Raw genomic sequence first — 18,140 nt, 5'->3', positions numbered from 1 at the left:
TTCCACTTTTTTGATATCAGATGACGATATGATGACGTCATAGAGTATTCATGGAAATATTGATACTTGAAATGTTATTTGCAATTCGTATGCTTTTGTAATATGCAATAAAAACATAGGGTTACTGGACATTTTAAAGAGCTATGGCGAAATAAACAGAGACATGTTTTTCACTATATTTACACATAGACGCGCACGCGGATTTTTAACTTTGACGCCAGTGCATTCCTTTGTTATTGGTCAAAATCGATCGGAAATCAATGGATATTGTTACTTAATGTATCAGGAATCCAAATCAGTCGAAAAAAGTGCATTTTCATGTTGCTTACGCGCTGTGCGCACGAAAGCGTGCGGACGGACGCGTACGAGCGGAATTTTTTGAAACGCTTAAAATTGTCTGAAACCTCGAGAAAACCGGTCGGGAGTTCGTTTTGAGCATTTTATGTTTTTGACGCGCGCGTACGCGCACGTCATGGTGACCTGGGTAATTAGCATAGTACAGGATGATCAGACGTGACTTGAGCTTTATGTCTACCAAAAATGGTAAAGAAATGACATTTAGTCATGAAGTTATGATGGATCATTGAAAATCACAAAATGGCGCCTAGATGAGGCCACAGATAAGTTATCGTCGTGAAAATGTTGCTGTGCTGAGATATTGTCGTGAGATATGATGACTGAAAATTTCATGTGAAATTGTTAAGTCATTATTGAGATATTTTGTTTACAAAATTCGTCAGAAAGAAATGGGAATTTCGAGCAAACACTAATAGGTGATAGGCCGTTTAGCGTATCACCTCAAAAGTTTACATACGACGCACGACGGACAATGAATGACCGCGATCGCTTACTGAGTCTTGGGCTCAGGTGACCTAAAATGGCTTGAATGAGTCCTATGTACCCATGTTTTCTGTTTGTTTGTTTGTTCGTGTTTGTGTGTGTGTGTGTGTGTGTGTGTGTGTGTTTGCATTTTTCTCTTTTTCACCATCAGACAAATAGTACTAGATAGTTCAGATTAGGTTCCATGGCACCAAACTCTCCTTGCTGCTGAACCCGATATTGTAGCGGGTACAAAATTTGTGAAAATCTTAGCTCATAATATCGTAAAAACGTGAAAGTAGAGAGAACTGCAACCGAGTGCAGAGCACACGGTTACGTTTCTGCAGCAATCTGTGAGGCATTAAGCACATTAGTAGTATACTGCCGGGATATTATGTACGTACACAGGAAAGATAAACGAAAAGACTTCGTCTGCGCGCGTTTAGTTGATGGTATTTGCGAAGTGTCCCTTGGCCGTCATCGTGCTATCGAACATTTTACAGGTTCGATTCGAGTGAGGAGCACGCTTGAATCTCGTCATGGGGTTCGCACTGCTAAAGGCGAGTACAACGCTGTTGCTGATGATCACATTCGTTGTCGGTCTTGCGTTCTCACAGGAAGACCAGTCCAGCAACCTCGACGAAGGAACCATTGATAGGACCAACGATGTCAGACACAGCCAGTTTACAGAAAGCATTAATGATGCGACAGAAGAGACACAGGAACCCTTACAGGCATTGTACATGATAGATCCAGTGGCGGTAGGTTCCTTTTAGAAGTGTGTTTTGAACAGATATATCAGGGCCTGCGCTTGTACTGATAGGAAGCACCAAGTAAATATGGATAAATTAAATTCCAGATTAAATGAATGTTAAGTGAGCAGGAAAATAAGTGGGTTGAAATCATACAGCCTCTTTATTACTCCTTTGTACTGAAAATTAAACTATCGACATCTGCACAATAAAATATTTTCATTACTTCTCACGAAGATGTCGGGTGGCTCGGATTTTAATTATGTTTCACAATTACATGACTCCCGCATTATTCTCTTCCTCCTGCAAGTATTACAGAGTAATGTCGTAGCCTCTGTTCAACTTTTATAGTGCCAAGTTTATGTTCATAATGTCCCTGCTTTATACGACTGAATATCGGGGTGGGGTGTGTTCGCGCAATCGGCATTTATTGTCTATGAGCTCAAAATAGCAAAAACTGACAGCAGGCTTAAATCTGAACACGTAATGAATTAATCATGACAATTGTTAGATTGTTGATGAATAAATAACCAAGAAATAATAACCACCATTAATTATTGGACGTATTTGAGTGTATAGTGCATATTAAAAAAAAGATTCTCTAACTTCTTTTGAAAATATGTTCGTTGTCTGCACTTGACGAAATTTGGGGAACTCTTCTGTGTTATAAAACGCTATCATGATACATGAATTAGTTATCAATTAAACATATGCACGAAACATATGGAGAGTGATTAGAAGTAAGGGTTACATTATTGTATGTTAGCAATAAATTGTGTGCGTATGAATCCGCACACGAACAGGATTTTTTCCCAGAATGACTGGTGACTGAATGTTTCTCATCAGCTGCATTGTCTAGGTGAATTGACGTGTTCATTGTTGCTTTTGACACGAGGGATGTTATCGCATGTGACACTTGTCATGAAATTGAAGAGCAGTTCCTTAAACCTCAGCCCATGGCAAGGGGGCACATTGTGCCCCATCGTATTTTCATTTGCTACTCATACACGCTTCGCTCAATTTCGACTAAATTTGGTAAATTTTCCTCAAATCCTATTGCAAACATTTTGATATATTATAATTAGGTATGCTTTATATTGCTGGTTGCCATGGCAACCATAAATAAACAACCATGTATGTCCAATTTTGTGTATTTTTCTGTCCCTTAGTTAAAAGTGTAACAGTGGATAGAATGTGTGTTTTCCTGGCCACAATTTGCTAAAGGATGAAGTAATTATATGGTTGAGAATGGCCCTAGGATAGTCTTCTTATCATTTCTTTTGTTTTTCATGTGACAAAGGGGCATTAAAACAATAGATGCAAAAGGAATGATTGAAAATAGCAGTTTCGAAAGTTTTCCCTTTAATTTTGTATAATTTTGAATCTTATACACTCGTTTTATCTTTAGTGTCATTATTATGTCTATTGTTATCAATCTGCAAACTCAAGATTTCCAATATTATGGATATAATGATATAAAAGTTATTGGGCAAATTCTAAAGACACACAAAAAGGGTACAGTTAATTCCATTATATAATTCTTTAGATTATAATGTCGAATATCGCCCCCACATCGTAACCTTGAGACATTTCAAGCATAACAAACAGTCAAGTTTGAATTGCTCTTTCTTGTAAATATAAAAGCAATAGGTGTAATAATACAGACATATATTAGGAAAAACACGATTTTAGCATATTTTCTGTGTATTCTTTGAATCGTGGTGAATAGCGGTCCCAATTGGTAACCTTGAGAAAGTTGAATGGTAAAGTCATGTAGAGTATGACTTGCTCTATCAATGTGCCAAATCTGACGGTGGTACATCATATGATAAAGACAGAGGGAGCACAATATGCCCCCTTGAGCCTGGGAAGGGTCAAAATAACTTGGGCTTTATCATATGACGAAACATTCTGAAGTTAATCTGCTGATATACGGTATGATACATCTTACTAACATTTTAATGCGATTCGCATATGTTTACTTAAAATGTAGTGCGGCAAAATTGGATAAATGATTTAGTTAATGTTTGGATAGCTGAACATTGCTTGATAAATTTTGTAAGAAATACGTACAGTGTCTACTTCTTACAGTGGCAACAGCGTACAAATATTATGTAAGTTATGTGATAAACTTCAACTGCTTTCATTGGCAGAATGCGCACACTTGTGCCACTGCATATCAAAAGCAATTGGCCGTCTTCCTGACTAATATATCATAGTATTCAAGTTACATGCAGTCCTCAGCATTAAGCTATTCCCAATTTACAAAGCTTAAAGTTAAGGCAGTATTTGACACTGTCTACCTATACGTTTTAGGAGTACCATAACATAAAAGGCGTGATTGCAGCCGATGCGTGTCACATATTTATTTTTCAAACCATTTCGGGCAATTTAAAGATTTGACCAACACGCTATATAGCAAGAGTTTAATTCGTCTCCTGCCTTCATGCGATGATATCTCGCATGGAATGGTATCAGCAATATTGCTTTAATTACTGAAAGAGCTCGTAGCCTACACGTCTTCTCGACTTAAGCTATTGCTGTTACAGCTGTTAGCGTAGGAGAACGAATGGGTCGATATGCGCAGATATTGAAAATGCAACTTCAATGCGGGTATCGGTGTCTGATGCTTGCCAAGCATTGACGGCAAGAAGGACATAAGTAGGCAATTATTTTGATTATAGAATTACTAACACGATGCCTACAGCAGTCTGCAATGTTTAATATGTGAAAGTAATAGAACACCAACTAGACTTTCACAACATCACCCTACCGCATTCATGGAATGTGATACATAAATGTAATATGTTTCATTCATAATCATTTTCATATGCTGATTATATTCTGTAACGTGTAGGATCGAAAAAGGCTGTTCGTCGTATACATTCTGCACGTTCAGCCTCAGTATCTAAGTTATCGACCTTTTGAACCACCTGTATATTTATGTCCAGCAGGCATCACCTTTAACCTGCCGAATAAACTAGAATAAAGAGATCATTTAAGGAACACGAATATCATAAATGAAAAAAAAAATATCATGGAAAAAGACCGAGACTTCTGAAATACTAGTATTAAAGACACGGGTTTGCATTATTGTTGTCTTTACTGTGTGTAGTTTGCTTTTTATAGATCGGAAATGTTTGACTCTGTAAAGTACTGCACCGCGCGCGATCCGTAGGTAATTGTATTTTTTTAAATAATAGAGGGTTTGTTTCTGTTATACATAAATAATAAAACACATATGGATATCTAGCTTATATCAAAATGTCATATCGAGGGAATTTCGCTTTAAAAATTCTTTTACAACCAAGCTCAATTTGACTAGAATGATAGAAGTTTCATCCAAATCGGAAATGAAATGAGTATGCTATGGAATATTATATGCTATCTTTATTATGGTAGCCATATGCTATTTTTATTATGATAATCAATGCCATCACATAATTGCCACATAAATCTGTAACACTGAGTGCGCCTGGCAGGGATATAGGTTAGGGCGGACTACAGTACAGTATTCAGTTAACTTGCCCAATATCTGGCAGTCCTGTCAAACGCATCCAGTGTTTAAGTATTTTTGTCTTATTGTAATGATTGATTATGTCGAATTGTAATTGATTTTGTATTGTATGTCTTCTGCCGAATAAAATACTAATGATAATAATAATAATAGTAATGATAATAACAATGATAATAATAAAAATAATGGCAAATTCTTACATGCTTCCAACGACTATGAATAATGGTTCCCACGGTGACACGACATTTGCTCCTGCGACAATTACTCTGGTCTTATTCTCTCCCGAGACCTAGATAGGGTTAGTGTTAGGGTTGTGATAGGGTTTTAGGTTTAGTTTGATGTGAGGATTAGGATTAGGGTTAGGGCTATGTTTGTTGGTAGAATTTATGTTTGGCTTAGCGTGCAGATATTTCATTGGAGCAACTGTCACAACAGGGCAAATGTCATGGAACCGGTTGCCACATCGCATGTGCAATAGAAAAAAAAATGATGATAACTTCAATTCACAACTCTCCCCTTGGTTTGTACTGAAAAATAGCATACAGAGAAATTTTTGGAGGTCGATGATACAACTATAACCCGTTTTCCCTCTTATAGGGCTCATTGTGCTAGGTTATAACAAGATAAAATACATAAATTAAATGCAAAGAATTCGACAAATTCTTATAGTTTTCAGGTAAAAGAAAAATGTAATGAATGTTTTTGAAAAAAACATGTATAATACATATATTTCATTTTCAAATCAATAGGACACTCATCCCATTCGCGTTTGTATACATGCCCTTGATACAACAGTTTCATGAAAATATTCGAAGCCTTCCTATCTTATTTATAGTGCGCGCTATTGAAGTGCACTTTAATTCATGCTAACTCTTGCGTGCAACCTATCACATTAACAACGCAACAAAGTACCAATATTCACACACACAAAAAACACAAAAAACACAAACCTTCAGCAGACGCTCTACGTGGACTGCGTTGAGTATCGTGTTCAACGAAGTGAAAGTACCGAGTGGTTATGACCATTTCAACATTCACACATGCAAACGTTGAACCACGTAACAATTTAACAAATAGATTTAGCAAAATCTTTATGTAATATAAACCGCAAGTTTATAATGGTTGTGTGACAGCGCAATAATCAGTACTGACCCCTAACACGTGTCAGACCCTGTGTAATGCAGTGTTGCTGACGGACTATGACGGCACGGCATATGTAATGTAATATGAGATAATTGATCAGTTACTGGGAGCTTATTGTAGGTATTCTGTTATAGACTGCTTAAAAAGTTCAAAATCATGCTGCAAAAATTTCAGTAATTTACTTTATTCAGTACTTCATGGTTATGTGAGTACAAAAGGTATAGGAATTAAAGTCTTCCTATGGTTCCTAATAGATACGGTCATTCATACACGTAAACACACACAAAAAAAAAGACCAGTGGTTGTTGTTGTTTTTTCATAGGCCTTAAAAAGCAATAACTCACAATATTTACCTACATGATCTTTGAAAATGTCTTCAAACTATATCATTTATGGAGTAGCAAGTGCAGAGAAAGTCTATAGAGAAGTTCATCTAAGATAGATGCCGCTGCTCGATCATTTCTAGATTTCGTTATACGGGGCAAATGAAAACCTGTTTAACGTAGGATAATTTTACATCACTGAATTTTGTCCTTGGCAGCTCTCATCGAGAAAAGTTGATGCATACTGAATGCATGACTGACTGTTGTGATACTGAAACAAGGACAATAGAGTGATTAAAAACCGTCTGCTCGGTTGCAATCTTTCGCATGATATCACATTGCTTACTTCATTTCGAAAAAAAACCAAACAAACAAGCACAAGGTTAAAAGACAGAAAGTGATAATGAAGACGCGACTGCGAAACGACTGAGATACACATTGAAATTTTGTTCCAAAGTAACGACCTATCGTGCCCATGAACATGATAGATATTGATTATGCGTCTCCGTGTGTGGATAGTTAGTGCCATTGGCGTCCACGTGATTTCTTAGAAGGTTACGTCTTGACACGACTCTAACATATCATTTTATAAAGAACTATTCATTTATCGAAATTAATTGAAAAAATTATAAAATTGGCTTTACTAGGAGGGCACAATTTCAAACAATTTCGCAACACAGAGCTCAGATTTACACTTTTGCACATATTTCTGGACGAGATTGACTTTTACGCTCTATCATTAGGTGAAGTTAGAAAATGAACGTAATTATACCCAAAATTACAAGTTTTAACACAAAATAATTGCACTAAAGGCCCATTGCTGTACATTATGCTAGGGGAGGTGTTTAAACACTTCAAAAGACACCCCACCCCGTACGTATGTGGTAAGTAATTCCTACCATAAGTTTAATCCTTCTGATTTTTGTGTATTTCAGATTGGCTATGTCCAGAATGTAAAGGTTACTCCTTACAGAACAGTGGAAATGACGACAGTGGCCAAAAACCCGCCCCTCTTCGGTAAGTGAAGAGCAGTATAAGCAGGGTTTTGCCCAGTTTCAGTATCTGGTCTCTTCTCATAGCTACTGTGTGTGTGTGCGTGCGTGTGTGTGTGTGAGGGAGAAAGAGTTTGCATTAAAACCTGCATGTTCTGAAAAAAAAAATAAAGAAAAGGTGATGACTTCAGTACTTTATCAGAGTGGTTTATAACGATAAGACATAAAGCAATTAAAGCACCGAAGTAAGTTTTGATCCATCGAAAAATCTTCTCCATCCCATTGTCTTGGTATCATAATACGCCACGCTCCTATTATGTCCTGTTTGATAACGTCCCGACATTTCTGCAGAAGTAAGAAACCTGATCTCGCGGGAAGAGTGTGACAGTCTCATCGCCTATGGGGAGTCAGTTGGACTTACGCGCAGCAAAGTAGTAACAGCAGAGTTCGACGAGAAGTACGGTGTCTACACAAAAGACGGGAGCACGACGTCATACAACCAGACTGAATGGGGAGCTACTTTTGCCAAGTATGACGAAGATGCAAATGGACTACTTGATTACAAAGAGGTTCAGGCGTGTCTGCCCGGGTACACAACGGATGAAGGCGAGCTGTCTATTGCCGAAATACAGCGTCTCTTCTTGGATTTCGACTTGGACGCAGATTCAGACCTACATTTAGGACTGAATGAATTTTGGGCGATGCACAGCAGGGATGTAGAAGCCATGATGAAAGTGAGATATTTATGATTACAAAGGGCTTCTTTGCGTATGATAATTTGCAGAAAACCATGGCTCACCTCAGACTCAGGCAGTAATCACGTTTACTACCAATCTGCTATACAACATCTAACAAGAAAGCATGTGGGGCCTACAGTCCTAATGAAATAAAACAATTGATTTATAAATAACGTAAACTATAATAACCGCAGTGCTCATTATAACGACGACCATCGTATAAGTTGTACAGCCAATGAAAAAAAAAACACAGAAAAAAATTTGCTGAGACGATTGTTCTGTTTCTTTTTTTTTTTTCTTTTTTTTGTGACTGATTATTACATGTCATTTACCTCTCGGCATGTATACGTGATTGGTTTGACAGAAGCTCGTAGAGTTATTCTCAAAGTTGACTGCAGAGGTGCGAAATAGTGTTTGATTTTGCGAAGAAAATTGGAACATACTTCATATAAAGATGTAAAAAAGAAAGAGAGCTACATTTGCTTCCGTTGTCTTTTGTATTGTCCATAGAACTGGTTTTCTTTACGAACTGCGGGACAAATTGATATGTCGGTGGCGTCAAAAGGGCGTGGCCGCATCAGCGATCAGACATGGGTTGATTGGAGGAACTTGCCAGGTGGACTGTTGAATGATCTCGGGGACAGGTAAGACCTATCTCATTTATGATGTACGTGTCATTTATCATCTGTGTCTGTTTTGTGTTCCGTGTAAGGTGTAACTGCTCAGTTTGCTGTATAAGGATTGTATCGAACAATGTTGTATGGATCTTTTTGTTTTACTAAAAGGTTATCTGGGCTTACGAAGCTGGATCCGAATATATTACAGACTAGTGAGCACATGCAGGTAAGGTTTATGTGTTTGTAAATATATGAGGTTTCTTGCAAGTGACTATTTTGTTACTAGACAAATTTGATGAAAAACAAGGAGAGAATATTTTCCCACCTTCAAAACTTCCGGGGGTAATTCATACTTACAATATTTTTTCGAATTCTCCCGTAAAGTGTGTGTGTGTGTGTGTGTGTGTGTGTTTGGTGGTAAATTTCTCTGCATGTTTCTGAATGAAAGGAAAACAGAAATGGTGGGTTAACAAATGCAAATCATATGAGTGCTTTTGGACTGACTGATCATGATAAAGTGATACCAATGAAAGCAGAGAGAGTTTGCATGCAGGTGTGATAATACCTCACTTGGTGCCAAAATGGAGCTACATGGTGCCAATCTTAATGTCAATCATCTTTTGAAAGTCTTTGCATGATTCTGCGCTTTGGCTGAAGGTTGTGCATAACGATCTGATCCTTCTGTTTACATTCATCAGCCATTTTTTGTCTTTTGCTCAATAATTTCATACCTTCACTATGGAGTAATGCCAAACAATAGCTGCAACCATATTGATGACAATGATACTGTTGATATGTTAATATGAACTATGTGTAACTACCCCACGGAAGGCAAATTTCTATGATCAAAATGCAAAGAAGAAAGAAAGAAAATAAATCAAGCCTGAACATATTTTCCTGATATAGTGATACTGTTACAAGTATTTATTGGAATTTGGGTTTGGTAAAGTCTGAGTTCAATTAAGAAGAGAGAGAGAGAGAGGGAGAGAGAGAAATGTTCCACCGAATGCACTTGAAAGAGGAGTAGGTCTGAATCCTAGAATCCTTTGATATATTGTTGCTTTTACAATCTTTTTTTTTCTTCAGTGCGACAGAAACCAGGAACTTGCGTTACTTTAAATTAACCGCCTGTCAATTGAACACTTTTCAAAGTGAGATTCCCACAAATTATTGATGATAATGAAATGCCTGAAATATAGGCATACTGGTTTTATCGGATAAAGTTAAAGGAAAGGAGTATGATATAATGACAGCGATCTTTTCTCTGCAGGTTGCCCGTTACTTTCCGGGAGGTCATTATCATGCTCACTACGACACTGAAGAATTCGACACGGACAAGGAATGCATACACACTAAGACTGTTTTTGAAGGAGTGCATCACACACATCCAAAAGGCAGATTGTGTCGGTCAGTGTATTGCAATAAGAGAATATCTTTGTCATGCGCAATTTCCAAGTATTTTACTATTTTACTCCAGCATCCCTTAATTGTGATTTCAATATAACGCTGTATTTCGTAGTGTTGGTTGGTGTGGCATGGTAATCATTTTAGTTCCCTCATAAAACAGAAAAAAAAAATAATTGAATTGTGGCAAAGAACACGACCCAATCAATGTTGATATGATATGACATATTGATCTATCATGTTATTTATTTTACCCTATCCATCTTCTGGGCTTTCGATGATTTCTCATTCTTCCTAGCAGCCAACAGACAGCTTGAAAATGCCAACACGATCAAGTGTTTACTACCATGACAATACGTGAATGATAGACATATCTTTAGAACCATTTAACCAGAAGCATATTGCTCGGAAATTTGAGAAGCATGGAAATGATGTGTATGGCCCAAAACTTCATCTCATTGGGCCGAATGCATAAAACAAGCAATTGCTTGTAAGCAATTGCTTCAAGCAAAAGCACAAGCTCGTCTAGCAAAAGGTCTAGCTCAAGCAATTGCTTAAATCCATATGCATAACCTTTTGCTTGTACTTATACCTTTTGCTTGTCCCGCACAAGCAATTGCTTACGTTTTCAACAAAAGGGACGTCACGCCTGTGCGCACACAAGAACAAAGGCGAGTGTGACAGCATGTATTTGAAAGGGCGTGTGTGTGCGGAAACATTTCCTGACATAGCAGAAGAGCTATGAAATGACACTCATAAATGCACACACACATCTACACACACACACACACACACACACACACACACACGTACTGGCTGATCCCACCACTGCTTATAGTAGCCCGGATGTGCCAGATCGCACGTGGAGAGAGGTCTCCTTGCTCTCCACCGAAGTCAGACATCCTACCTGTTTTTCATCACATTTTGCGTGCTAACCACTGGACATTCCCGTTGTTAAAACGAAAAAGTTTCTTACACTACTTAGGAGTAATTTCTCGTAGATTTATACCACTCATGCGCAAGTGTGGTCTTTCTTTTATTGATATGAATATGATACTTAAAAGGGAACGTCCCAGTTAAGCAAAAGCTTAAGCTCATTTTACAGAGCTTGCAAAATCGTAAGCAATTGCTAGCAAGAATAAGCAAAAGGTATGTTTTAAGCATACGTTTTTAAGCAAATGTTTGGTCTCTAAGCAATTGCTTGCGGGCAGCAAGCAATTGCTTGTGCTTGCTAGCAAAAGCTTCTGCTCGCAAGCAATTGCTTGTTTTTATGCATACGGATTCGAGTAAAAGGCTAGCACAAGCAATTGCTAGCGTTTATGCATTCGGCCCAATATCAGAGCCCTACGGCCTAACGTACAACATTGGTCTCCACAGGTATATTACCATCATGTACTACCTGAGTGATGTGGAGGAAGGGGGGGAGACGGCTTTTCCGCTTGCAAACAACGAAACGTTTGATCAACAGGTAATGGACCACAAAATCACCCAGCCTTGTCCCTCATACCAGACACTTCGCATACATATGCTGTTACCTCCATCACCGAGGTTATGACTTTGTTGACTTTTTTTTTCTTTATGTCGATGACAACGTCACGAAGAAGTTGTGAGGAAATAAGTGAAAATCCATTGATCGTCATTTTTTTCGTTTTACTGCCTATGACTGCAAGTTTAAGCCTTCACAGCATTATGGCCTTGCTTGAAAGAGCCCACAATCTAATGAGTTTATAACAGTTCCGAATACAAAACTTTTTTCACAGAGTGATAAAGATGATCAGTGATTGCCTTGCTTTTGTCATGAACGTCAATAATCATGTGGTAACTCAATACATGAATTCGAAAATAAAATAATATCACTAAAATGTGGAATAGATCACATTGACGGACTATGACGACTTTTCAGGTAAAATTTGCGGCTAATCAATGATTGCCCAGCTTCTGTCGTGTGCGTCTACAATAGTAACTAATTACGTGAATTCGAAAATATGGCCTCATTTTACATAATAATGATAATAATAATAACAAATTCTTACAAAGCGCATTTCAGACCTGAAAAGAATTTCAATGCGCTTTACAAACAAACAAAACAAATTATACCATAATACAAAATATAACAACAAAAATCACAATTTACCAAACACAATATATTACTCTACAATAACTATTTTTCAAACGTACATAAAAGGTCAGAGTTGCCAGAGTTACATTGAAGGTCTGTGACGACATTTCTGTAATCTTCAATAATATGGCAAATAGATAAATTAATATAAAAACGAAATGATCCCACTTGAATTGTGTATCATTTACATTGAAGGTCTATGATGACATTTCTGGCAAAATTTGTGACCTGTCAAATCACTGTTACGAGGCTAACGCCGTAGTGAAACCGGAGAAAGGCATGGCAGTCATGTGGTACAACCACAAACGTCATCCACAAACGGGTTAGTATAGCGTGGTCATAATCTGCATGTATGTTCACTTAATATGACATATGATTTTAACGTAATGAGATTTCTTGGTGCAAAGCAAACACCCTTGTTCATTCTGATACTTTTATTGCGGATAAGTTGTTGTACATTGCGACTCCCTTTGCTCTTGAAAATGATATGCACATTAGCTTACCATATCAGCCGTATACTTAAATATCATATATTTCCCTATGATTCATCATTTTCATATTCCCAGAGCATGTCAATATGCATATGACCAATATGAAATTAAAAACTGTTAAAAAATTCATGCATATATTGCACAATATATCAACGTCAAAGACTATGTTACATTGTTATTTTAGTCGGAAGGAGTTATCACGTTGAACTGAATTCCATTGATGATACCGCTTTGGCGCGCTGTAGAAACCGCCATAACTTCCGAAGTACACACATGCACACACACAAAAAGAAGTGTAGGCCTATAGCATTTGACGACCATGACCCCATAATAGACCGTTGTTGGTAAGGTGCATCTCATTGTATGCAGGATTTTGCAATTGCCACAATGTTGTTCTTTATCATTCATTTAGTATTAAAATCGTACATTTACTTAATTACTGAAGAGAAACTGAAACTTTCTTGTTTTGCCGCTCACATTATTCAGTCTGTTTCAACATAATCTGAATACGTAGATAACGTGAAATGTTTATCAGGAATAGCTCTCAGTGAAGTGTTACTGACATTTATTCCATAGTAACGTTGAGGAAGTGCCGTTATTTTAAATGAAATAAACGAAATAAGCAGTTACTGAGTTGATTCAGTTTTGCATTCATTTTGTTAGCGATTGCAATAGTGGTCGTATATCTTTTCGATACAGACATTCTTTCATGTCTAGTTCACATTTTTATGATGAGACAAAGTACAGCGTGTTCATGCAAACATACTTCATTCAAAATACCAATATCTTATACAAAAATTCCAAGTCTTATTACCAGTCTTACTGCAAGCCCTGCTTTCACAATAGGCAGGATGGCAGTATGCTTATTGTTTTCAGTGAGTACATTCTTTGAGCAAATATTACGGGTGGACCTGTAAATGTCATGGTAGGAAAAAATAGCAGTAAAGTACAAAGCTCACTGTGCTACGGAGATATTTATGTACATACACAGGGAGCTAGTTCAGGCAAGAAGGTCACCGAGGCGAATGAGGAGTCATTGTCAGAAAGTCGAACAAGCGTCGCGTATGGCTTTCCTGATGATTTATATGCTTATGATATTAACAGATATCTTATTCCCTAAATACATAATCAAGCCTTCCCAACAGATACTTTTTTCTTGCAAAAAAAGAAACAACAACGCGACCCAAGAACTCTTTAATTTGATTTGTCTTCTTTCTTTAAGTTTATTATAGATTAGACATATTAGTCAAATACACAGGAAATCGTTAAGATTGGTTTACCGTCCCTACATTTCTCTCCACAGATATGTCACAAATTAATGAATGTCATCATTAGCCCTTCTTTTAAAATTCTTTTTTTTTAACTTTATATTGACATGTTTCTAATCTTTTATTCCACTGCAACTATCTACCTATCAATGCATTTTTTTAAATCCATCTATTACTCATGAAGTGTTTGCATGTTAATGGTTATCAGGTTGGTTAGGTCCAGTGGACAAGTATTCCCTTCATGGTGGCTGTGACGTCAGAAAAGGAGTCAAGTGGATAGCAAACAACTGGATCACAGTCGATGATGTTTATGCAAGGTAATCAAAAACAAAACAAAACAAAACACAAACGGTCCATATGGTGAGCATGAGCTTATGCAAAGTTCAAAACGTGGCATTTATTTACCTCCAGTCTGAAACGGTAGGAAATATTTCCCAAGTTCTGTTTTTCCTTGTTTAGATCAAATCCCGTCCTGCCAAAAACAAAATTTGCAGAAGAAAGGCAAACAAACCCAAAGCAACTCAAAGCAGCTCTTTATTTCAGTTTTTCTTTACGGATTAACAAGTCTTTATCCCGATTGTAATGGATCGAACAAAGAATCTTGTTTATTCTATTTTGACCCCGTAACTCCAACAGAAAGGTAAAGTTTGCTCTATTCACTTATTCTGTTCGGGTTAAAAAAGTGTTTAAAGACGCAATCTCTATTGTCAATGTACCTAATACGTATCCAATTGCCATTAGCAAATGAATAACTTGCACTTGTATGCCTGCAGATTTTATCTAAAACAGATTGGAATGTGATCCCTGGCTAGTGGATTTGTAGAGGCAAAATGATCAATGCGAAGAATAAGAAAAATATGAGGAGCTCGAGCTTTTGGGACGATGACATAAATTTAACACACTATTTGTTATAATGAATAACACCTGTACCAAGTCATGTTTGTTATGTCTATTTTAATTAGATCAAGTGTTCTCATCTGAGATGGGACTATAAGAGGCTTCGAGTGATTAAAGGAATGTGAGGCATAAAGGCTAGCAAATGTAAAAAAAAAATACAGCGACAGGAAAACAGTACTTTATCCCTTTTTACCATTGTCGATGTACAGACAACAAAAACTACATGAATGGAGTTCTCCAAAACCAAGTGGTGAAGAAGGAGCAATCTCCACAATCGGTGAAGAAGACGACAGAGTAGTGAGCGGCTTATCATCGGTGGACGGGACGAACGAACGTGCGTCAGGCGCTGCGTCAGGCTCTGAACGCTATTCGACAGAAACAGTCGAGTCGGGGAAATTGAGTGATCAGTTAATTGACCATGCTGATCGTGAGCAAAGTAAAACAGAACTATAATACATTGACATGTAAGAAGAAATGACTTGTGGAGGAAGGGATATTACGAATGTTCAGTTTTAAGTGCTATTGAGGGAAGTAAAATCAGTCTGGAGTAGAAGTCGACGGACCTAATAACGGTTTAATCTTTGATGTTTCAAAAAGCTGAACATTTCCACCAACAACAGTGATCAGCCGTTTAATTGTACATGTTAGTCAAAGTACACCACATCGTGAGATAATCTACCTTCAACCTGATATTTTGCGATGGCAATAGCTGTAGCATTTCCACCTGCACAACGCTAGACATTTTGCGCGCTGTTTTTGCTCGCAGTACTTCATAATGGTATTCTTATATGACATGCTGTTTCTTAAACTTACATTCCGTTGGCAATTCATCAATCGCCGAATTTTAAGCGTCATGTACAAGGCTGAATTAGACATTTTCATTCTATATATCGACTGTGCTGTAATTTCATAGTTCTGCCGTTTGGTCTAATGTGTAAATTGTCTGCACGAAAATATTCTTCCATTGGAGAACATAATGTCGACTTGGTGTCACTCGATTATGTTTATCAATTCGCTGACTGGTATTTGACTTATCTATATGATACAAAAAAGCACATAAAATTATATAAATGTCTGTTATGTAAGTTATGATTCAAATCATCCGATAGTGCAATAATACGCAATTTTTCCACACAAGTGATGCCAAAGTTCTCATTCTCTTCCCCCACTCTCTATTGTCTCTCTATTATCGATTAAAAGGACTTCCAATAGCTATTATTTATAGTATTTAAAACGGAACGTTGTTTTATGGTGCTCTTTTCCCTGTGACCCTACCCGAAAATATGTTTCTCCGCGCTTGATGTCATAATCATGATTACGTAATAATGTACATAAAGGGCGGCGGAATGGTCCTGGCTGGGGTAATACATTCCGGTTGTCCCTTCACGTCCAGGTGGAAGCATTTAAACATCATAACGTAGTTATGAATTTCTCTCAAAGAAATGCCTTTGGTCTTTTATAGCGTTTGGTATTAATAAACAAAAAACTAAGGTTTTTAATGTCATGACCAAAGCTTTATAATTCCTTGTTCCCTTCACGCTACCTTCATGACATATAGTATTCAATTTGGGTTTTCATTGACACAAGCAGGTTTACTTCCTTGTTATTGTGAGGTAACACTTTCAAACATGTATAATTTCTTATTGTGTCTTAGTTGATTCTTCTATAAAATGTAGGCCTAATGATAAGCCTGATGCTTTATTCAAGTACTTATTTCAAGTATTTTGAAGTGGGAACTGAAATACATGGAATGTATCATAGAACCCTAGACTTCTAGTTTCGGCTTTCAATTTAGCATGATTTAGGATATAACCAGTATCTTGCCCAGGCGTGTGTACCAAAGGTACGCTACAATTCAGTCATTTGTTTAATAGCAAACTGGTAGTGTGATCATATCCAATATTTCCAGTAGAATGGAAAACGTAAAGGCTAAATGTGACCGTGCACCTCAAAACGAACATAAAGTCGCACACACTGATTTTGCATGAGGGCTGAAATAAGTGAAATGGGTCAACCCAGCCGAACTTAACTTTTTCATATTTTCTGAAAGAGCGGGTCTTCTTTTACATTATGCTAAAATTTGGTATCATAAAACGGGCAGGAAAGTGTGTTTTTTTAGCAGTTTATCTCGAACATTTTTGGTGGAATAGTGTGATTATGTGTGTCTTTAGAATCCCTTTTTCATTTCTGAAAAACCTTGTCCACACTCTTCACTTTCAACTCTAATAACTTTTGAAAGGATGGTGCTACTGCTTTGAAAGTTGGCATTTATTATGGACAGAATGTGTTAATGAGGCATGCTTAATTTCCGTTTAATCTGATAATCCCTTCATTGTTGTTACTCTGGTGGTTTACTTCCTGTTTTTTGTCCCATTCATCGCACAGCCAGCACAGTTTGGTAAAGATTAAGCGCTTGAATAGATACTGTACTTCAGAGCCTCTTTTCTCAGTTCACACTTTACCTGAATTTGTGCTTTCTTTCCAATATTTAGATAGGTTAGGAGAGTCCATTTGATTTGAGTTATACATCATTTTAAAGCTTAAAGTCTGCTCTTTCAGAATATGGTCTTAACGAAAAATTCATGTCTGGCGACTTTTTGTTTGTTTTGAGGTGCAGAGTCACAAATAGAGAATGCATTTGTTCATCGCAAGTTTGAATGCATGACTCTCGGTTTATTGACCTGTAAACAACAGACTATCTATCGATGATAGATTTCGGAAACGTTATTAGGTACCTGCTGAAAATGACAGTTGATATTGCAGGTGGTCTCAGCTATTCATTTGATTCTCCATGTAAACTTACTATTTCCAGTACAAGTATGTAAAGCCAAATAAGGGATTTCATAAGTAACTGTTACGAAAAGGGGTGTGTTCTAAAAAGACATGTCAACATACTTAATGATCACCTCATCACTTCATTTTCCTTATTTGTCCCTAGTCTTCGTTGGGAACCATGGGTTACACTATGAAACAGGCCTATTGTTTACATTGCAACATTTTTCAGTATGCCTTACCACTGCATTTTCGCTGATGACTCGCAACTGTATCTTTACGTGATCGA

General features: G+C 37.3%; 1 protein-coding gene across 1 annotated transcript; it reads left to right on the top strand.

Annotated features, from left to right (window-relative positions):
- Positions 1 to 1,257: 1,257 nt before the first annotated feature.
- LOC139739117 (transmembrane prolyl 4-hydroxylase-like) lies at positions 1,258 to 16,351 on the top strand. Its single transcript, XM_071649735.1, has 10 exons — positions 1,258 to 1,580; positions 7,490 to 7,571; positions 7,898 to 8,280; positions 8,794 to 8,927; positions 9,069 to 9,126; positions 10,171 to 10,307; positions 11,682 to 11,772; positions 12,619 to 12,745; positions 14,391 to 14,499; positions 15,289 to 16,351. The coding sequence occupies exons 1-10, from the start codon at positions 1,359 to 1,361 to the stop codon at positions 15,530 to 15,532; spliced, it is 1,587 nt and encodes a 528-aa protein (XP_071505836.1). The 5' UTR covers positions 1,258 to 1,358; the 3' UTR covers positions 15,533 to 16,351.
- Positions 16,352 to 18,140: the final 1,789 nt, after the last annotated feature.

Source organism: Diadema antillarum, unplaced genomic scaffold (assembly GCF_040938485.1).
Source record: "Diadema antillarum isolate AM-2024a unplaced genomic scaffold, OU_Dant_1.0 seq00000783_RagTag, whole genome shotgun sequence".
NCBI lineage: Eukaryota > Metazoa > Echinodermata > Echinoidea > Diadematoida > Diadematidae > Diadema > Diadema antillarum.
Note: the sequence above shows the minus strand (reverse complement) of the source record. Positions and strands in the feature narration are given on the sequence as shown.

Bases quoted from the DNA above. Each gene is read 5' to 3' on its own strand.
- LOC139739117 (XM_071649735.1), top strand. From the start codon at position 1,359: ATGGGGTTCGCACTGCTAAAGGCGAGTACAACGCTGTTGCTGATGATC. The intron at 8,281-8,793 runs GTGAGATATTTA...TATTGTCCATAG, and splicing joins ATGTAGAAGCCATGATGAAA to AACTGGTTTTCTTTACGAAC. The intron at 14,500-15,288 runs GTAATCAAAAAC...GTCGATGTACAG, and splicing joins GTCGATGATGTTTATGCAAG to ACAACAAAAACTACATGAAT.